The sequence below is a fragment of the Mobula hypostoma genome, chromosome 9 (assembly GCF_963921235.1).
Source record: "Mobula hypostoma chromosome 9, sMobHyp1.1, whole genome shotgun sequence".
NCBI classification, from domain to species: Eukaryota; Metazoa; Chordata; class Chondrichthyes; order Myliobatiformes; family Myliobatidae; genus Mobula; species Mobula hypostoma.
In genome coordinates, this window is record NC_086105.1 from 14,720,548 (window position 1) to 14,743,068 (window position 22,521).

A 22,521-nucleotide genomic window follows, 5' to 3' on the forward strand; every position below is an offset into this window, starting at 1 on the left:
AATTTTCTGCCGTCTATAACTTGTACTTTTACAATGAAGTTTGTGCAGGATTTATATGCAAACCTGAACTACCAACACAAGGCAATGTCATGGTGTTCAAAAGCAGGAACTTCACTGGAACAGAAACGCAGTACTCAGCAAAGAGGAGGCTGCAGCTGCTGGTTTGCAGATAACAGTTCATGCAAAGAGATCAGGAGCCCAACTGTCTGATTTGGGTCATATTTCACTGGAGCAATTATATGCACACATTCCTTTAACTTAAAGACAATAGTTCTCACAAATAAATAGCTGCTGCAACAAAACTAAAAGTATTAAAACTTCATTTTTTTTTTAAAGACATGAAAAGCACATTTTTGATAGAATGAAGGAGGAGATTGTGTAGGAAGGAAAACAAAAATTCCTCAATTTAGTCCTGGCCCCACAGAGAAGGAAGATGGCATATCACAACGACAATTGACAAATAGATCTCATAAGATTTTACGCAATAGCTTGGGTGCAGCAGAACCATGATGGAACATCAGTCTAGGGTCAAATCGGTACCTAAAATACAAAATAAAATCTTGTTAAATTGAATAATGATCCAACATAAAAGTACTATTAACATGAGCACAACAGGCACTACAATCACGACCTGTCTGAACTGAAGGCCCTGTAACTCTCAACCAAAGGTGGCAGACATGTCAAGTTACACAACTGTGTACAAATGTGGCAGTACCAGCTATTCTGATCTGTCAAAATTACAATATTTCAAATAGCTGGGAATTGCCACATGTACTGAAAAAAGGCAGACGAGCTGGACAGGAGTGAAATTTATGAAGGATTTTTACTTTAATGTACTGTAGGTGAGGCACATATACAAGTTTAAGTCCATAATGCAAAGGAAAAATCATTACTATTTACAACACAAGCCACAATAGAACCATAATAGAATAGTTTCATTGAGTACTACAAGGTTGAATTTTTAAAAAATACAAGCTAGATAGAAAATGGCAAAAAACTAAGGAGTTTTTTTCTTGGAAAATGGAATAAATGGAACCCATGTCCATTTATTATGAGCATGGAAAGCCATCTTGTAGATGCTTGGTGGATCTGCATCACAGCAGTCAACTGCACTCTCTGCAATAGACTCACTGGTAGGTCAAAAATACATACAGAGAGAAACTGTACTTGAACAACTAGGATAATAGGATAGGGCAAACTTCTATAGGTGTGTGGTGGAAAGTGTGCTGACTGGCTCTTTGGAGTGATAGAGCATCTGAGGCAATTTTATAGAGGTGTAGAAGATAGAGCCACAAAGAATGGACAGCCAGCACATTTTTTCCAGGGTGGCAATAGGTAATAGCAGGAGGACAACATTTAAGGTGAGTACAACAAAGTTTAGGGGAGATGTCAGAGGACAAGAGAAATAGGCTGTGAAGAAGTGAAGGGCTAGATGAATCATGGACTAGTTTTACATAGAGTAGGAAATTTGTGGAATGCTCTGCCACAGACTGTGGTGGAGGCCAAGTCCATGGGTATATTTAAGGCAGAAGTTGATAAGTTTCCTGATCGGTCAGGGCGTCAACGGATACAGCAAGAAGGCACATCTATGGGGTTGAGTGGGATCCGGGATCAGCCATGATGGAATGGTGTAGCAAACTCGATGGGCAGAATGGCCCATTTCTACTCCACGTCTTATGGAACTACACAATGGCCTGCAGGGCCCATATTCTGTTGTACTGTCCTATTTTTTTTATAACAACCATCGATCATTTTGCCTCAAACCCTGAAACAAAGTTCTCTTCCAAGTTAAGATGCAGGTGCTTAAAAAAAAAATATATATTTTCCACTCTTCTGTTGCATCGAGACACCTGTCTGAATGCCCAAGACTTGGATCCAGAAAACAGGCAAGAGCAAGTATTCACAAACATTGGCTACTTATACTGATTGCTGTTATACTGAGATAGAGCGAGGGACTGCAGGAAGTCACTATTTTCTCTCATTTGTAATTGTTTAAGCAGCACGTCGATAGCAATGGAAGTACTGTATTAGCATTCACCAGTGGGGCACAAACAATGTTTCCTTACCTTGGGTCATATACCCCAGGCGTATGACATGTTGATCCAGAACAAGACTGTAACATCATCAGACGATGGTTCATCTTCTCAAGGATTTCTTGATCTATAGTCTTTGCTATATTATTGATCTGGTGTGGGTCAGAGGTTAGATTATAGACTTCCACAAAGACCTAAGCACAAAAGGAAAAAACCTCAGGTGAAGGAAATTGGTTTGCTTTTCTGTGCAATGATGTGCAGGCAGCACCTTCATTAATTGTGCATGGTAAATATCACTGCCTTAATTTTTTTAAATACACATTTCATCATTAATTAGGTATTGAAAATTTTAACCCCGTGTCAGATTTTTGAAAGTCAGAAAGAAACTTCACTTGCTGCTGACAATAAATTGCAACTCTGAAAAAGGAAGAAAATAATTGCCTAAAGTAATCCCAGAATTTACTCAGTTACGTCTGTGAATATACATCATGTCCACATCCACCCTGAATCTTGTCCTGTCACCTTGCATAGGAAATTCCTGCGGATTAATCAAAGACAGGACAGAGGGGGCCAACATCCAACAAATAAGTTTTCTATCAAAAAGCATATCTAGCCAGGTTCATCTGAAAAGCAACCAAATTTAGACTTCACCTGCACTACAAAAGTTGCCATTAGGCCAATTCCAGTTTCAAAATCACTGCTATTTAATCATTACAAGGCCTGCTACATTAAAAGGTTAGATTTCGTGGCACCTTATTCATTCAGTTCTACTTCTCTTCCCACCACTGCAAGTAGACAATGAGACCAAAAAATCTATCGATAACTGAGAACCTACCAAAAAAAAAATGGCTTTTTCATTACAGGAAATCAAATCATAAAGACTGTCCACATTTCTAATCAGATGCAAGCATTCCAATTAGTCAGATGTAGGCAACTCAGCCCCTCGAACCTGTAGTTCATCATTAAGACAATGGCTACTCCCATTACAATTTCTTCCTACATATCCCAATAATCTTTGAATCCCTTGCTTATTACAAATATCAACCTCCGCTTTAACAGTAAACAGACCCCATTTTTACAGTTCTTTGAAGGGTTCTAATGGCTCTACCTACAGGACTACAAAAAAAATGCAAAACATAGCCTAGTATGGAAATACCAATCCTACAAAAACAGCAGCAGATACAGCCCAGTGCATCACGGATAAAATCCTCTGCACCCCTGAGTACATCTTCATGAAGTGTTGCTGTAGGAAAGCAGCATCCATCAGAGACCACCCCCCCCCCCCCCCCCACATGGCAGGACATGTTCTCTTCCCAGTGCTGCCATCAGGAAGGTGCTACAGGAGCCTCAGGATCCACAACACCAGGTTTAGGAGGGTATTACCCCTTAACCATCAGAATCTTGAACCAACGGGGATAACCTCACTCAACTTCACTTGTCCCATCATTGAAATGTTCCCGCAACCCATGGACTCTTCATCACATGTTCTCAATATTTATTGCTTATTTATCATCTCTATTTTTGCATTTGCAGTTTGTTGTATTTTGCACATTGGTTAAACGCCCAGGTTGGTGTGGTCTTTCATTGATTTTATGAGCATTTTTGTACTATTATGGGTTTTCAGCCTCCAGGAAAATAAATCTCAGGGTTGCATATGGTGACGTACGTGTACCTTGATAATAAATTTACATTGAATTTTAATCTCAGTGCAAGTACAGTTACAATTCAAACTCAGTTCTTGCTGAAAAATTTCCCGAAGGTTCATCAAGACTAATGATTTAAAGTTAGCCTACAAACACAAATTGGGTAGAACCCTCATCTTCAGAAGTTGGTCTTATCTTCCAATGAAACTGCCCCAATTACATTAAAATGTCACCATAACGACAGACCATTTAAACCAGTTATTAGTATCACTGTTGCATGACTAAAGAAACTCCAAATGGCTCGAACAGTTTAACGGAGACAACAGTGCAGAGAAAAGATCATTTTAATTAAATAGACAACATCCCAAAAAAAAGACAATGGAATTGTACCTCAACTGCACTCACCTCACTATCATCAAATTCACAGTACTGCAGGTCAGCTGAGGTGGCAATAGTTCTCACACACGCATAGGTGTTGTTATATGCATCTTCACATACACAATCAGGGAAGCAGCTCTACAGGAAAAGGTTAGATACAACAAGAGGAGTTCACATATTTATTATCATACAATGCAGCCATTTGGTAAATGGCTCTATGCTCACCCCCAGAGAAATCCCTTTAGTTCCATTCCCCTTTCCTTATTTTCAAGTGGCCCTGCAATTTAATTTCTCATTCCCCCCCTTTTTTAAAAAACACAACTCCCCTTTAACATATTGCCACTCATCAACACCAAGGAACATTTTACAGCAGGTGATGCAAGTGTACAAACAACTTGACTTTCTCACCACAATCAACCCTTTTACTTCTCGCCTGCCCATTAGTTCCCCTGGGCCCCCTCCTCCTTCCCTTTCTTCAATGGTCCACTCTTTCAGATTCTTTCTCCAGCGCTTTACCTTTCCCATCCACCTGGCTTCACCTATCACCTTCCAGTTAGCTTCCTTCCCTTCCCCCCACTATTTTTATTTTGGCATCTTCCCCCTTCCTTCTCAGTCCTGAAGAAGGGTCTTGGCCTGAAACATTGACTGTTTTGTCACTTCCACAGCTGCTGCCTGACCTGTTGAGTTCCTCCAGCATTTTATGTGTGTTACCTCAACTAAATGCTTGGTGGAAGCTATGACAACCTTTGAAAGGATTCTAGGGCCTTTTACAACCCCAGGACAACTGAAGTTTCACACACACTCACACTCCAAACTTACTTAGGAAGTCCCTCAATTTCGTTAAAGCCTGCATTTATTTATGTTACAATTGCCTTTAAATAGCAGCACGCAATTGTTTAACAGCATCAGAAATAAAACTTACTGTCACCCCAGGCCCTAATGAAGGACAGGTAGGATCACTTTTATTCCGTCCCTCTCCTTGATACTCTACAAGGAGGTCAGTCCTCCACGTCACATTTTTTGCTGCACCATTCTGATGAAAGAACAACAACTAGTCACAAAGTGAGTTTCAGATATATTGTAAAGCATCCTTAAATATGCACATTAACCCCTCAAGATGAATTTGTATTTATTTAGTGGTACGTTGCAAAGTAGGCTCTTTGCCCCAGTAACCCATAACCTAATCACCTCAACCTAATCACGGGACAATTTATAATGACCAATTAACCTACCTGGCACATCTTCGGATTTTGGGAAGAAACCAGAGCACTTGGGGAAAATCCACGCATCCCACAGGGAGGACATACGGTGATTCCCAACATTACGGTGCCAAAATTGAACACTAGAATGCCCGGAGCTGTAATAACTGCTATGCTTCCAACGTACCCAAATTATGTTTAATGATTATCCAGTTTTTTCATCATAAAATCCAACTTCTTTGTCATAGATTTGTAGCCAAAATAAAGCTTGAGGTAGATTGTGTTAACTGATGATGAAATTAGTTATCTCAAGAGTTACCTTTTTTATATCAGGATTGGAAATACTGAAAAAATGTTGCTACACAGACCTAATCAGCCAATTACAAACCTACCAGCAGAGGCAGGAGAGACATGCCATCCATCCTTGTCTTGTTAATGTCATAGCCAGCAATATCCAAGATTGTGGGAGCCAAATCAATGTTTGCTACAAGCAGCTGGAGAAGGAAGAAAAAAAATCTCAATTTAGACTTTACTAGAGTCTTTCCAATTATTTAAAAGATTGAAGATGGTGCCAAAAATGAGAACTGGTTGCCAAATTCAGAGATTTATCAGTAGCACAGAAAAAAAAATCAGAGAGATTTATTTCAATCCAATTGCAATAGATCTCACTCTCCTCACAATATATTCAATTGACTTTATTTCAGTGGTTGATCAATTTTAGGAGAAAGCAACTGTTACACAGTTTTAAAAAAGAGATTGTCATCCAAATCAATATGCATGGGGAATAGATTCAATTTATGAAGGAATTGCAATTCACAGAATTAAGAAACTGAATTTCGAGAAGCATAAAGATGTGGAATGTGAATACAGGGCATAATAATATTGAAATCCAAAATAAAATTTAACTCATTTAAATGAATTTGATGAACACAATGCAGTAGGGAAATTCTAGGCAGCTTCTAAAGTACATTAGATGGCCAGCACAACATTGTGGGTGGAAGGACCTGTAATGTGCTGTAGATTTTCTATGTTTCTACAGGATGCTATTATAATGCATTAAAAGTTTTTTGGTGTTTGCACGAGTGAACATATTTCCAAGTTCAAAAGAGAAAGTAGATTGTTGAAATATTGTGGGCCAGAATATGCAACCCTTGGCTATAACTGCTCATTTACTTTACAGCCCTGCTGGAAGCAAGTTGGATTGGAGTTGGCCACCAAACTTGTAGCTGCTTAGACCACAGGATGAACAACTCTGGTTTAATAACACCTTGGGAAAGGACAGTGTCTCAGGTCTGGCAGGGAACTCTGATGTAAAACCTTAAAAGGCAAGGAAAAGAATTCAGTGCTTCATGCTGCTTTCTGATTTGCATAATCCAATCTTGCTTTCCAAGACAATACTTTTGTGGTTGCGCAAAACTAGAGATTGCATTTCCTAAAGAGCAAAAGATCATCAGTTTGTATCAAATTTTAGCACTTCAAACGAGGGAGAAGATGATCAAGCAGAAAATCAGATCTTGAAACTGGTTTATTTAATGGACTGATGGCTTCAAACAGAACTTAAGAACACAAGACCACAAGATATAGGAACAGAATTAGATCATTTGGCTATCGAGTCTGCTCCATCATTCAGTCATGGGTAATCCTTTTTTACCCCTTCTCAACCCCATTTCCTGGCCTTCTTTCCATAACCTTTGATGCTGTGTCCAATTAAGAACTCTGCCTTAAATATACCCAACGACCTGACCTCCACAGCTGCCAGTGGTAGCAAACTCCACAAATTCTCCACCCTCTGGCTAAAGAAATTTCTCCGCATCCTGTTTTAAATGGACACCCCTCTATCCTGAGGCTGTGCCCTCTTTTCCTAGACACCCCCACAATGGGAAACATCCTTTCCACATCTGCTCTGTCCAAGCCTTTCAACATTTGAAAAGTTTCAGTGAGATCCCCCTTCATCCTTCTTAAGTTCCAGAGGGTATAGACCCAGAGCCATCAAACGTTCCTTGAAAGATAACCCTTTCATTCCCAGAATCATTCTTATGAACTGCCGCTGGACCCTCTCCAATGCCAGCACATCTTTTCTAAAATGAGGGGCCCAAAACTGTTCACAATACCCAAGGAGAGACCTCACCAGTGCTTTATAAAGCCTCAGCATAACATTCCTGCATTTGTATTCAGGATCTCTTGAAATGAATACCAACTCCGCATTTGCCCTCTTCACCACTGACTCAACCTGCGAGTTAACTTTTAGGGTATTCTGCACAAGGACTCAAGTCCCTTTACATCAGATTATTGGATTTTTGCCCTGTTTAGAAAATAGTCTGCACACTTATTTCTATTACCAAAGTTCATGACCATGCATTTTCCAACACTGCATTTCATTTGCCACTTTCCTGACCATTATCCTAATCTGTCCCAAGTCCTTCTGCAGCCTTCCTGTTTCCTCAACAGAACCTGCCCTTCCACCAATCTTATCATCTGAAAACTTGGCAACAAAGCTATCTATTCCATCATCTAAATCATTGATATACAGCACAAAAAGCACTCCCAAGACCAACCCCCCTGCAGAACACTACTAGTCACTGGTAGCCAACCAAAAAAGGATCCTTTTATTCCCACTTGCTGCCTCCTACCAATCAGCCAATGCTCTAACCAAAGTAACTTTCCTGTAACACCATGGGCTCTTAACTTGGTAAACAGCCTCACGTATGGCACCTTATCAAAGGCCTTCTGAAAATCCAAATATACAACATCCACTACATTCCCTTTATCTATCCTATTTGCAAGCTCCTCAAAGAATTCCAACTGATTCATCAGGCAAGATTTTCCCTTAAGGAAACCATACTGACTTTGTCCTATCTTGACCCGAGTCACCAAATGCTCCATAACCTCATCCTTAACAACTGACTCCAACGTCTTCCAAACCACTGAGGTCAGGCTAACTGGTCTATAATTTCCTTTCTGCTGCTTTCCTCCTTTCTTAAAGAGTGGAGTGACATTTGCAATATTCCAGTCCTCTGGCACCATACCAGCGTTCAATGATTTTTGAAAGATCACTGTTAATGCCTCCACAATTGTAACTGCTACCTATTTCAGAACTCTAGGGAGCAGCTCATCTGGTCCAAGTGACTTATGTACCCTTAGGTCTTTCAGCTTTTTGAGCTTCTTCTCCTTTGTAATAGTAACTGCACTCACTTCTCTTTCCTCACACAGTATAACATCTGGCACACTCCTGCTGTCTTCCACAGTGAAGACTGATGCAAGATACTCAATTCAGTTCATCTGCCACCTTCTTGTTCCCTGTTACTATTTCTCTGGCCTTATTTTCTAGCAGTCCTATATCCACTCATTTCTTTTAAAAACCTACTTGGATAGTAAAAGCTGCTTCACTTTGATATTGTCTGCTAACTTGCTTTCATATTTCATCTTTTCCCTTCTAATGATTCTTTTAGTTGCTCTCTAGGTTTTTAAAAAGCTTCCCAATCCTTTATCTTCCAGCTAATTTTTGCTTTGTTGTACGCCCCCTCTTTTGTTTTCACATTAGCTTTGACTTCCCTTGTCAGCACAGTTATACTATTTTGTCGTTTGAGCATTTCTTAGTTTTTGAAATACATCTGTCCTGCACCTTCCTCATTTTTACCCAGAAACTCAAGCCGTTGCTGCTCTGTTGTCATCTTTGCCAGAAGTTCCACCCAATTTACTTTGGCCACCTCCTCTCTCATACCATTGTAATTTCCTTTACTCCACTGAAATACTGCTATTTCAGACCTTAACAACAGGAATTCTGCAGATGCTGGAAATTCAAGCAACACACATCAAAGTTGCTGGTGAACGCAGCAGGCCAAGCAGCATCTATAGGAAGAGGCGCAGTCGATGTTTCAGGCCGAGACCCTTCGTCAGGACTGGGTCTCGGCCTGAAACATCGACTGCGCCTCTTCCTATAGATGCTGCTTGGCCTGCTGCGTTCACCAGCAACTTTGATGTATTTCAGACCTTACTTTCCTTTAACAGCTGACTTTCTGTAGAGCTGTGCATGATTTATGTAAATAGGTTGATCAATTCCCTTCTAGTCAATAAACATCCTGTAATTTTATCTGTTTGGACAGAAAATCACTTCGGAGATTCAATATTACAAAAGGAGGGGGCAAGAAGTGATTTGTTTTATTTTAGGGTGGAGACAGCAAATGTGAAGGGAATCAAACTGAAGAGAAAGGGTTTTTCCAGAGAGGGAAATCAACAATGTTGGTTGGGTACATTATCCAGAGAACACTTTTTTTTGGGCACTGATTGGAGAAGGGCAGAGAGGTGGAGAGATGGAGGCAGCTCAAGAAACCTATTATTTGGATGCAAAATAATGTATTAATATGTAAAAGTGATTCTTGAAACTCGTTTACTCACATACAAAGAAGCTGCAAATAATTACTTTCAGAAAATCTGTTGATACTTGGACCTGATGAGCAGATGAATGTGATGGCGGACACAGCAACAATTTTTGCCTCAGGTTATTCTATCTCCATAAGATTGCTCTTTAAGAACACCCTACGTCTCTCACATCAAGTGCAGAAGGTACACAGGAACCATCTTCCAACTTAATTAAGCCAAAAATATTGTGCCAATATTGATCAAAAGGATGTTGTTCACTGAATTGGCCATATTTCTACAAGTGAAATTAGCTATGAAGTAAGCTATCCAACCAGCCGGTATTACAATCAAAAAATACTTCCGGTCTCTTTCTGTAATTTTAAATGAGTTAGGGCACTGCTTCCTAGCCATACGTTTATATTCCCACAAGTATGCAATGGAAGAATGGAATTAAAATAAAATTCCATATCCTGTTTAAATCTAGCATACATTTTACTCTCATGTTTAATTCCCATATTCTTGAATAATAAAGGGAATGTGGATGTTAGCAACTGCTTGTGATGCTAATCAACCTTTTAGTGAACTCAGGGGCTGGGGGGGGGGGGTGGGGGCAGGCCTAAGGCAGCATCAGCACAGGAGGGTCAGTTATGATCTCCTGCATGTATTAAGTCTTGTATGATATTGCCAGTGAGAGGCTGAAACCAAAGTAAAACAAAAAAAAGTTAAAAGATGAATGGTTGGTTAGACTGTCTTTCCCTACAAGTCAAAGAGGTGGCTTCAAAGACTACATGCTGGTTCAGATGAGCATTTAAAAAAAAATAAATCCCACTTAACAAAATAATTGCTACCCTTGAATTCATAAAGCCACTTTGCCTTCTGAAACATCTTAGATGCATATAAACAGATTAAAATATTATGCCTGCATTCTTCTTTAGATAATTTTGAACACAAGTCTTGGACTGAAAATCAGCCTGCAGCACATACCTTATTACTAGTGTTAGATTTGATGTGAGGTCCTCGCACTAGTAATGGCACTTTGATATCAAACTCATACAGCTGTCGTTTGTCAATTGGCAAAGAAAATTGACCTGAAAAAACATTTAAAACAGTATATTACTATAGCAGATATAGTTTTATTTCCAACAGTAAGTACTCTGAAATAGACTGACATTGCATCAGATCATCAACACCAATCATCTTTCATTTAGATGCTCTCTGAGTATTTACAGAACTTCTGCTTTTACTTTAATATTTCTGCTAGCCACAGCATTTTCTTTGGAACAGAATAAAACGATGCTGCCCCAGTCTTGTATTTGTCAAAGGATGATTTATTTATTGACATACAGAGTGAGCAGACCCTTCCAGCCCTTTGAGCCACGCCGTCCAGCAATTCCCCAATTTATTCCTAGCCTAATCACAGGCAATTTACAATGACCAATAAACCTACCACCAGTCGATCTTTAGGCTGTGGGAGGAAACCGGAGCACCCGGAGGAAACCAACGCAGTAACGGGGAGAACATACAAACTCCTTACAGGAAACAGCAGGAAAAGGTTGCAAATTCTCAGAAGTAACAGCAGAAGATTGCCGAAGGTGTGGCTGAGAAGATCACTTGAACAATTTAAACCCCAGCTACAATGCAGAATTCTACCCATTTCAAACAGGAGCTGTATCTATATACTACTAAAACTCTCATGCTCTGTCTGATTGTGACCTCCAATTAGTGCAAACGGTGCATTACAGCGGCACTTTTTCTTGGCTAAATCAAATAAAAATGAGCGAACTTACAGAATGTTCAGGGTTATATATTCATATAAAATTGCTCATTCGCCAAAATAAATAGGCTCCCTTTTAACCCGAGACCCGATCGGCCATCATGGAAATCAGGACGCGACGGCCCGACGCATGCGCACGGCCAGCCTCAGCAGCGACACTTACCGGAGCAAAAGGGCAGGGCAGCTCGATTTCACGGGGTCACATTCTGCTAATCACCACCATCAGCATGTGCAGGATTGGGACAGATCTAACGGCCACCCATCAATAACAGATAATTAAATCTTATTGTAATGATGTACTTCGAGACACCCGTAACACCCTTTGCTGCAGTCAAAGGACAGCGGTGACTATATCACATCCATTTAGGAGAGCGCCAACCACATCATCAAGAATAATCAGCATCCTTTGGTGTTACTGCTTCGTATCTTCTATCCAGCATTACGGTAAAAAAATGGTCAGCCTAATTATGCCGCGTGGAAAGGGAAGGGGGACATTATGGTCAAGAGGTGACGCCAAACGTCGTCAGGAAGCGGCAAGGAGACAGAGAGAACAAGAATCGGATGAGGCCAGGGCCGCACGACTCCAGGATCAAAGAGTCAGGACAAAAAAAGATGAGAGAAGAAGAGAGGATGAGAGGCATGCACGTCTCCAGGATCAGAGACAAACAACGAACAGCAGAAGAAATGAAGAGACGGGGGATGAAAGGACTGCACCTCACCAGAATGACAACAAGAGGCACAAGGATGGCAGATAAACCAGAAATAATGCCATCAAAAGTGTCCTTTGTTAAATGAGGAGCAGCTATATTTGCTTTGCTATGCATCATTCTTCTTTAAAAAACTGAGGTTTTCTACTTCAGTTTCCAAAGCAAAGTGATACCAGTAGCATTCAGGAAAATTTAATGTTCATTCTGGTCACATCAGAGTGCACCACCCTTCTCTCAAAGGGTGCCCGTTCATACAATTAAAATTTAATAGGTAGAAGAAAACTTTAAAAATCAAGAGCGCAAACATGAGGAAATCTGCAGATGCTGGAACTTCAAGCAACACACATAAAAATTGCTGGTGAATGCAGCAGGGTCTCGGCCTGAAATGTCGACTGTACCTCTTCCTATAGATGCTGCCTGACCTGCTGCGTTCACCAGCAACTTTTGTGTGTGTTGCTTTTCATAACCATGATCGTTCTTAGTATATTTTTTCTACAGAAATGGTTTGCCATTACCTTCTTTTGGGCAATGTCTTTACAAGACGGGTGACCCCAGCCATTATCAATACTCCTCAGAGATTGTCAGCCTGGCGTCAGAGGCTTCGCAGTAGTGAATTTAAAAACGCAAACATGAGGAAATCTGCAGATGCTGGATTTTCAAGCAACACGCATAAAAATGGCAGCATCTATAGGAAGTACAGTCGACATTTCGGGCTGAGACCCTTCGTCAGGACTAACTGAAAGAAGAGATGGTAAGAGATTTGAAAGTGTGAGGGGGAGGGATCTGAAAATGATAGGAGAAGACAGGAGGGGGAGGGATAGAGCTAAGAGCTGGAAAGTTAATTGGTAAAAGGGTTACCAGGCTGGAGAAGGGAGAGGATCATGGGACGGGAGGCCTGGGGGAAAGAAAGAGGGAGGGGAGCATCAAAGGAATATCGAGAGCAGGCAAGAAGTTATTGTGAGAGGGACAGAGAAAAGAGAAAAAGGGAAAAATAATAAATAAGGGATGGGATAAGAAGGGGAGGAGGGGCATTAATGGAAGTTAGAGAAATCAACGTTCATGCCATCAGGTTGGAGGCTACCCAGACGGAATACAAGGTGTTGTTCCTCCAACCTGAGTGTGGCTTCGTCTTGACAGTAGAGGAGGCCGTGGATAGACACATCAGAATGGGAATAGGACGTGGAATTAAAATGTGTGGCCACTCCCATTCTGATATGGCAATCCATGGCCGCCTCTACTGTCAAGATGAAGCCACACTCAAGGCTGATTTATAATTCTGCGTCAACTCGACGCCATAACCTACGCGCATTGTGAGCATTTATACCTGTGCATTGGTGTGTCTGCGTGGCTCTGCAATTCACACATGCACACACACCTGCCCACGCAAGGCTTCACGGTCATGGTAGTCTTTCTTGGGGTAAACAAGTTTAAAGCAAGCGTCTTTTTTTGTAAAAGCGAAATGTGTCCTCCATAATTTTGGAGGTCTGTAAAACTTTATGGAAAGCATTGCAGCCAGAGTTCGTTCCCTGCTCTTCAGTCAGCCAATGGGAAGCTATTGCAGCGTAGGAGGAAATGCGATGCTACCAAGCGGACCAATCACAGTTGTTGTGGTCTGCGTTGCTGCGACGCGTAGTTACATTTTGGGAGAGAAGCGCGTCAGGCTACGGCGTAGGGATCCGCGTAAGCTCTGCGTAGAGTTTGCGGTGATGCTGTACCTACGGTGTCGAGTTGACACACAAGTATAAATCAGCCTTCAGGTTGGAGAAACAGCACCTTATATTCCATCTGTGTAGCCTCCAACCTGATGGCATGAACATTGATTTCTCAAACTTCCATTAATGTCCCTCCTCCCCTTCTTACCCCATCCTTTATTTATTATTTTTTCTCTCTGTCCCTCCACAGTAACTCCCTGCCTGCTCTCCATCTTCCTCTGATGCTCCCCTCCCACTTCCTTTCTCCCCAGGCCTCCCGTCCCACAATCCTCTCCCTTCTCCAGCACTGTATCCCTCTTGCCAACCAACTTTCCAGCTCTTAGCTTCACCTCTCCCCCTCCTGTCTTCTCCTATCATTTCGGATCTCCCCCTCCCCCTTTCAAATCTCTTACTATCTCTTCTTTCAGTTAGTCCTAACGAAGGGTCTTGGCCCAAAATGCCGACTGTACTTCTTCCCGTAGATGCTGCCAGGCCTGCTGCGTTCCACCAGCATTTTGCGTGTGTTGCTTTAAAAATCAAGGGAACTTTAGAAAAATAGAGGGCTATGGGTAATTCTAGGTAATTTCTAAAGTACATGTTCGGCACAGCATTGTGGGCCGAAGGGCCAGTATTGCGCTGTAGGTTTTCTATCATGCAAAACAAAGAATTCCTTATTGATGTCAAACCAAAATCTAAACATTAATTGTAAAAGTATTTACTGAACTGTATTTTCCATACCTTCCATCTCAAAGCACATTGATAAACTTTTGTATCAGTCTTTCATGCAACCATTCAAGGTACAAAGTGGTACATGTTCCATTTATAATCCCACTACACAAGAAGGCTCCTAACTGAACATATCTGGCTAGCTCAAATAAAGTTCAAACCTTGTCATAGCATAAAGTTCCTAGTGTTTACCTGTATGGTAGCCATTATCTGATGTAAAGAAAATATAGGTGTTTTCTAGCTCTTTGATTGCATCCAGTTTCTTCACTACTTTTTCCACAAGGTCATCCACTGATAATAATGTTTGCCATCTAAGAGGAAAAATTAAAAAAACACTTAGGATTAAGAATTCATCCTTTGCAAATCTTTAAAAAGTAAAGCAAGAGGAAGAACTGTACCTTTTCCGAAAAGCATTATCCAGAAATTGAATGGAAGCGTTGGACATGGGTGTCTTTGCTTGCCTGATTAGCCAATGTTTATCCTTTGAAGAGTTCAAAAGCATGGTTAATTAAGACATGACCACATTGAAGTACACTGAATAGATACACCAGTATTTTAAATGTATTTATATGCAAACTACAAATTGAAAACTGTACTTTCCCCATCTACCATAATGCGACATTATGAATGTATACTCAAGCTTTTACAGGAGCATTCAAAGATAATGATTTAACTAACTCCATGAAAACCCATCCAGCAAAGCTAAATTAGTTGTCTTTAAGTCATACTACTCATGTTACAGAAAGCATATTGCAATATCAATACAAATGATTACAGCCCAAACCAGAAACTAGTCTTAATAGTTAACTTATGCAAAATATTATTCAAAATTATCTTAGTTCCCAATTTATTGCACAAATAAAATCACTTCAATTTTTTTTTACCTTTCCATGTATATTAAAGTTATTGTTCCTTGGTGCTTTCACATTCGTAAAACTCTTTTCATATTGTGGGGCAGGAGTCCAAGGGAAGTGTGGGGCTGGAGTTGAGATCATCATGAAGAAAGGCACATACTTGGGTCTGTATTCCAGGAATTCCAATGAAATATTTGTCTACCAAACAAAAAGTGTAGCAATTATAAATGTGCCATCAAGTTCAAGTAATGATTTTAAGATCACAGTATATAAATAGAGGGCAACTTGTAATAAAAATACCACATAATGCACATTCATCCCACTGGACCGGGAACAAACAAATTATTTTAGTCCAAAGCAACACACTCTCACAAAGTGGTGGAGGAACTCAGCAGGTCAGGCAGCATCTATGGAAAAGAATAAACAGTCTACATTTTGGGCCAAGATCCTTCTTCAGGACTGAGAAGGTGGGGAGAGGAGAAGGCAGCTAACTGGAAGGTGATAGGTGAAGCCTGGTGGGTGGGCAAGTTTAAGGGCTGGAGAAAGGATTCTGATAGGAGAGGAGAGTGGACCATAGGAGAAAAGGAAGCAGGAGGGGACCCAGGAGTAGTGTTAGGCCAAATCTCTCCATGTTACATGACCTTAAATATTACTGATTCTGTGCAGTAATTTACTATCACAGTTGAGCTTAGCTCAGTGAAGAAACCTGGACTTCCAATTCATCCCTGAACAATAATCATTGCTATTCTTGCACAATTGTGTGTTCCACCTCTTTGTTGATTGTAACGAAGGCACATTAGATGCAAAGCAGCAAGGTGAAAGGAGGGCAGGATGGTGCATGTGATCCAATACCTTAAAACTTCAAGTACAACTTTAAAGCATTGAAAGTAAATATACGCAATTAGAAAATATTAAAGTATAAAAATCTAATTTACAGCATTTATGCCAGTCAACAACTAGACCTCTAGCCGTGACAATAGATTTAAAGTCTACTAAGATTTAGCAGAATTAGGTTGTTATCTTAGAATATCACAAATGGAATGTTGCATGGTCAATGCTACATCCTTTCCAAAGAGGTATGAAAAATCTCCAAGCTAGCTAGACAATTTATTGCAATTGTCGGTACTCTACAAGGTTTAAACGAGTCGCAGGCATGCTACATTGCAATAGTTCTTCATTTGGATTCAAAGCACATTGGAACAAAAAAAGAAAAGTGAGAAAACCTTGAATATTACAGTACTTGTTTCCTTTTAACTAGGCAGAGATTGGATGTGGGGAAGTACTTTTCCAAACAAATAAATTTTACTGGCTGCTCAAGAATGGATCAGAAGACTGAATGTTACCAACATTCCATATGACAGCAGTTCACCCAAGCAGCTGATAGGGATTAACATGTCTGCATGGTACTTGAACTCATCAGGAAACACATGTGCTCTATTTATTATTGGTAAACAAGAAAAATTAAGTTACTTACTAGTAAATCAGTTAGATAATCTTTACTATAGTTCTGGCCATGATACTGTGGTTTTCCATTGACAGAAAGTGTGTAGTTATAATATCTCGAATTCTTCACCTGTCAGAAAGGAGTAACCAGCCAGTTTTAGGATTATACTCAAGTACACACAAATGTCCCATTCCAAAATAAAATACTAACAGCACACAGAAATATGCCAGTGAAATTCTAATATTAAACGCAACACATTACATTTTCATTTCTTGTGAAATTTGTTATAGACCTTTCTCTTCCAATTTTACATTATTTTTAACAGTATTCACACTTCTTTTAAACAAAATTTGGAGTACACTCTAAAATCCATTAGATTTATCCCAATGATTAGTCTACAGTCCAATACAAATTACACAATTAAGTCATTATTTAGTAAACAATACAAACTCCTTAAAAAAAAACCTACCAGAGCATGCCAGTAATCCCAACCTGGTGGAATGTGTTCAACCCCACCTGCAGGCTCTGATCCATACTGTGGAAGAAGCAATACACAATGTGTAACCAGACCCATTTTAATTCCATTTACAGTTAATACTGAAGCAAATCATATATCAGCTAAAAGTGGCAGGACATGAAGATGTCTGAAAAATACAAAGTTTACCCGGAACTCCAGCAACCACATCTGGAGTTGTCCAGCATTATATTGGATGTTATTTTGATCCAACTCCTCTAAAGGAGGACTGAAACATGCAGTGGCAGAGAGGGGGGGAAAAAGCATCACAGTGGAAGTGCAGATGGAGAGCTGAAATTTGAGAACATAGCGGATCCAGTTAATTGAGTAATCAGGGCAGCCACTTATCTGGGACAACTCCAAAAGACAAATCCAATTGAGAAAAGAGCCAGGATTCCCTTCATTTATTTAGTACACTTCCATATTTACTTGGGATAGGAAACTGTTGCTGAATAGTTTCTAGCTAGTGTCAGTACATGCAATTGTGTGCCCATCAGACAGTACATTGTGCTTAGATTAATCAGTTTTTAAATGGCATCAGTTGCATGTGTTATTGTTCAAAAAGCAGTGATTTTTGTCATTGATAGTTGGTGAGAAATAAGCAGTAAAACCATTTAGAACTGTTTTGCTCACTGCAGATCCAAGCACTCAGGCTTGGAAATGCCAGAAGTGAAAATGAAATTATTTCACTACAAAGTATTTGAAGGTATTGACAATTGTCTTGAAAGTTACAATGTTGAAGGCAGTGCATTATGGGCACTAGGTGTCCACACTAATTTTTTTAAATATAATTTTTATTGAATTTTCAAAATGAATACATGAAAAGATAGTGTCTACCCTCCTCCCCCCCCCCCCATATATAGTCCTACCTAAAAAAGAAGGAAAAAAAAGGAACCGCCTGGGTGTTGGAAGGTTTCCACATGCTCCATGGAGTTCAAAATAAATTTGCTATACTTATTGGTTACTTTCCCCAAGGGACCAAGATCTTTATCGGAGCACTTAAATATCACACTGATTTTTTTCATTTACAAAAGAAAATGACAGCATACATTGGATGAATTCCTCCATCAATAACTATTAAGAACTAATACACATTTTAATAGTACTGTTGTAGTATTGGTGTTCTAATTTGTTCTGTATTTCATTTAAACAATAATTTGTTATTCAGTTTGTCCTTTTTAACAATTTCCATGAAACTTTGGCTAATTGGGGCAGCTGCTTAATTGGGCCAAAATGTACTGGGCCCAGTGTGACCCAATTAGCCAGAATCTACTGTAATCTGCAGCTAGTTGTTCAATGTAACAACAGACATTTGATTCTTTCCACTCTTGCCACACAACTACTTCATAAATGCTAACTTTTCAGTGCAATTGCTCTATTTTTGGACCTTTATCAAATCTCATCAAAACAAATGGAGACATGGCAAGGACAGCAAAAGAAATAAATCGTCCTCTGTGATTAAATGTCCTAAAGAAAAGATAGAATTAGTATATTTAAAATGAAACAATATCAGATTATTTGTGAACATCCTTGTCATTGAGATAGTGTTGTATTTACAATAACACAAATAGAAAAGCCACAAGCACACAAAGTGTTGGAAAATCCCAATTGCCAACAACCATTCATATAAAAAAAAACCTAATCTTTCACTTTTAAAACTTTTACAAATCTCTGATCTAAATTTTGGTGCACCCAAGTATTTTACTATTTCACTTTAGAACATAGAACAATTTAACACAGAAACAGGCCTTTGGCACACAAAGTGCACCGAACTAATTAAATTAATCAAATGCCCAACCAAACAAATTCTTTCTGTCTACACAATGTCCATATCCTTGCATTTCCAAGAACTTCATGTGCCTTCCTAGGGACACTGTCGTATTTGCCACCACCCAAAGCAGCACGTTCCAGACACCCAGCACTCTTTGTCGTCGTGGCTATCCCGCGAGGTCGAGGATGATGGCCTTCATTCTGAAGAAGTGGCCCACAGAGTGAAGACGCCTGTGCGTGTATTTGTTTAACGTGTACTTGATGTTGCACTCCAAGAAGCACACGATACTTCACAAATCAATCAACTGATTCCAATGGCATGGAAACCACGACGATTGGAGCTGATGGATTTGTTGCAGCCTTCATCCACCTTCACAGCCGTTGAATTCAAAGTAACTTACCACTTTGTAAACAACGAAGGAAACTTGCCCTGCACCTCTTTTGAATTTGCCCCCTTTCACCTTCAAGGTGAACTCTTTGCCATTAGACATTTCAATACTGGATTGAAATCAATCGGCTGTCTACTAATGCCTCCATTTATCAGTTTTATAAACATATATCAGATCTCATCTCAGCTGCTGCCCCTCTGGAAAAAAAACAACCCACGTTCATCCAACTGCTTCTTACAGCACATTCCCTTTAATTCAGCAGTATCCAGGTAAATCTCTCTGCAGCTTCTCCCTCCTTCGTATAACGAGAGGCCAGAACTGAACGGAGTACTTTTGATGCAGCCTAACTGGAGTTTGATTACACTGCAACATAACTTCCCTACTGTTGAACTTAATTCCTTAATTAATAAGTGCAAACATTCTAAACGCTTCTCTATCACCTTATCAACCCATGTACTCTCTTTTAGAGAGTGACAAATGTCTTGGGATCCAAGTGCCCCTCTGTACATCAATACTGTTAAGGGTCTTGCTGTCAACAGTGTACTGTCCCCTTACATTTGATCTTCCCGAGTGCAATACTTCACATTTGGCCAGGTTAACCTGCCAAATTAGCATGTTCTACACTGATCTCCCTCTCCTTCACATTCTTCTCATTGGCAAATATTGATGAGAAGCAGTCAGTTAGGACCATTTAGAAAAGGGGTTCCCAAACTTCTTTTTAATGTCATGGACCAATGCCATTAAGCAAGGGCTCTGTGGACCCCAGGTTGAGGACACTTGCTTTCGAGCTTACTATTTTATAGTTGTCCCAAGCAGGACTATAGGAGGAATAGAAAGCTGCTAGTTTTGTTTTGAAACTTGCAAATTGCATTCAAAGTAATCCATGAAGTCTCAAATATAATACTATGATATTGAACACAAGAACAAAATAACATGCAAAGATAGCATTGTTTTGTGGAACTAATAAAATTGAAACCACACAAAAATTAACTTTACCTCATTCAAATATTTTCCCGCAAAGAATGTTCGATATCCACAATGATTATGAAGGATAGCTGGGAAGGTGTTTGGTTCTTGTGTTTTCTGCCATGCTTTACTACTGCAGTTCCCTTCCAGTGTATTATTAAATACACGATGATTGTGGGGATACTTCCCAGTCAAGATACTGGATCTGCTGGGACAGCACAGTGGGCTGGCCACATACTGCACAAACACAAGCAAAATGCATATTAAAACAAGGAAGTAGACTGACATTGTGCACATTTCACCATCTTCAAGATTTCATTAATATCTATTTAAAAAGTTAGGCAAGTAAAAACCTCCCAATCATCGTACATATCTACGTGAAACATTGCTGTAGAAAAACAGCATCCAAAGATAGTCACCACCCAGGCTACGATATTTCCTTGCTGCTACCATCAGAATGAAGGTACAGGTGCTTCTCGACTCACACCACCAGCTTCAGGAACAGTTACTACCTCTCAACCATCAGGCTCTTGAACCAAGTCAGATAACTACACTTACATAGGGACTCTTTATCTTGTTATTTCATGCCTGTTATTTATTGCTATTTACTTATGGCTGCATTTTCAGTTTGGTTACAGTTCCTGATATTCAGTTTACAGATCCTGTTTAGTTACTGTTCTACATATTTGTTAAATATGCCCGCAGAAAAATAATTGTACTCTGATAACAAATTTCACTTTGAACATTTAAAGTAATTACTTCATTTCTTTCAAATATTTTAATAAAACATTTCATTAAATGAGATCAGCAAATTAAGCACTAATTTTACAATTAGACAGAACCACAAAACAAATACAATGACACAAATTCCGACAAGCATTGAAAACAGACGAGACTCCAAGACCGTTTCCTAAATTACCCTTTAATCCTAAAAAAAGTAACTCACCACATTAGTAAAGGATATTCCAAGATCTCCGATAAGTTTTCTGGTTTTCTTCAGTGGGGTCTAGAGAGGGAAATATTCGTATTAAAGTACACTGGATTTTACTTCCTACATCGCACATTCTACATTAACGTGGATAGAGCCTTAAATTGGCCACTTAAGTCACAAGCAAAGGAAAGGACTTCAATATATGGTTGGCTGGTTTAACTACGTATTTAATGAAAACAAAAAAATGCTAAAAACTCTGAGCACGCCGGGCAGCATCAGCGGGCCGAGAAACACAGCCAATGTTTCAGGTTAAAGACCCTTCATCGGAAACTGCAGAGTTTCCATTGTTCCCCCCCCCCCCCCAGATTTCCGGCATCTACGATTTTTATCTTTAATGGCATCTTTCACCCAGGCCTAACGTAGCAGGCCTAATCTTTGTGATAACATGACTAGGCCTGGCGATACTACGGACGTCCGTTTTGTTCACAAAAAAAACCTCTGCTACTTTAAAGCAACCCACAGTCGCGTTCTCCCGTCAGCCGAGGCTTCGCTCGGACGCAGCCCCAGCCGCCGCCTCTGCCCTCCACTCACCATTCCGCCCAGGAGAACATCCTGATCGTCCGTCAGGATCAAAACTATGTTCGGTTTCTTCGAACTGACCAGTGTAAATGCAACGTAGAAAAAGAGCAGAGTAGCTGCCGAATACACCGTGGACAGTGCAGCCATCGCGCAATACACAGCCACCCCACACAGATACCCTCTCACTTTAGATTCAGAGCTGCGCACTCTCCTTTCTTCAATGATTCACCAGTCACATGCACCTCCAAAACAGGAAAGACCCAACAGCTGATCGCAGCACCTGGCGAGACCTTTCAATGTGAGAGCCTTGCTTATTTTCCGTAAGGGTTTTACCTGTAACCACACGCAGGAGGCTGCAATAATTGAACACTGATACATTTGGTTAGTAATTTTGCTTACAATCTGCCGGTGGGGTCCGCACACTTGCGCTGGTGTTAACTAGTGAGAAAGTGCAACAACTGTTTCAACCCATTTGTTACCGAGGGATGTGAAGCAACGTTAAACCGCTATTCCAAAATGAGGAAGGATTTCCAATAAGCGTATGCAGCAACTGTTTGTCTCAGG

At 40.1% G+C, this 22,521-nt stretch overlaps 1 protein-coding gene across 1 annotated transcript; it reads right to left on the reverse strand.

The window, feature by feature from the left end:
- Positions 1–350: 350 nt before the first annotated feature.
- gnsa (glucosamine (N-acetyl)-6-sulfatase a) lies at positions 351–22,181 on the reverse strand. The gene is made up of 14 exons (XM_063057775.1): positions 21,970–22,181; positions 21,394–21,453; positions 20,478–20,684; positions 17,278–17,343; positions 16,839–16,937; positions 15,395–15,562; positions 14,909–14,991; positions 14,703–14,821; positions 10,597–10,700; positions 5,646–5,747; positions 4,977–5,087; positions 4,082–4,192; positions 2,067–2,227; positions 351–540 (listed from the first exon to the last, which is right to left on the reverse strand). Exons 1-14 carry the CDS (start codon positions 22,102–22,104, stop codon positions 468–470), a joined length of 1,599 nt encoding a protein of 532 aa, XP_062913845.1. The 5' UTR covers positions 22,105–22,181; the 3' UTR covers positions 351–467.
- Positions 22,182–22,521: the final 340 nt, after the last annotated feature.

Excerpts from the sequence above, each read along its gene's own strand:
- gnsa (XM_063057775.1), bottom strand. The coding sequence starts at position 22,104 with ATGGCTGCACTGTCCACGGTGTATTCGGCAGCTACTCTGCTCTTTTTC. Across the intron at positions 14,992-15,394 it reads ACTTTAATATACATGGAAAG|GATAAACATTGGCTAATCAG; the intron begins GTAAAAAAAAAT and ends AACTCTTCAAAG. Across the intron at positions 4,193-4,976 it reads CATTAGGGCCTGGGGTGACA|AGCTGCTTCCCTGATTGTGT; the intron begins GTAAGTTTTATT and ends CTTTTCCTGTAG.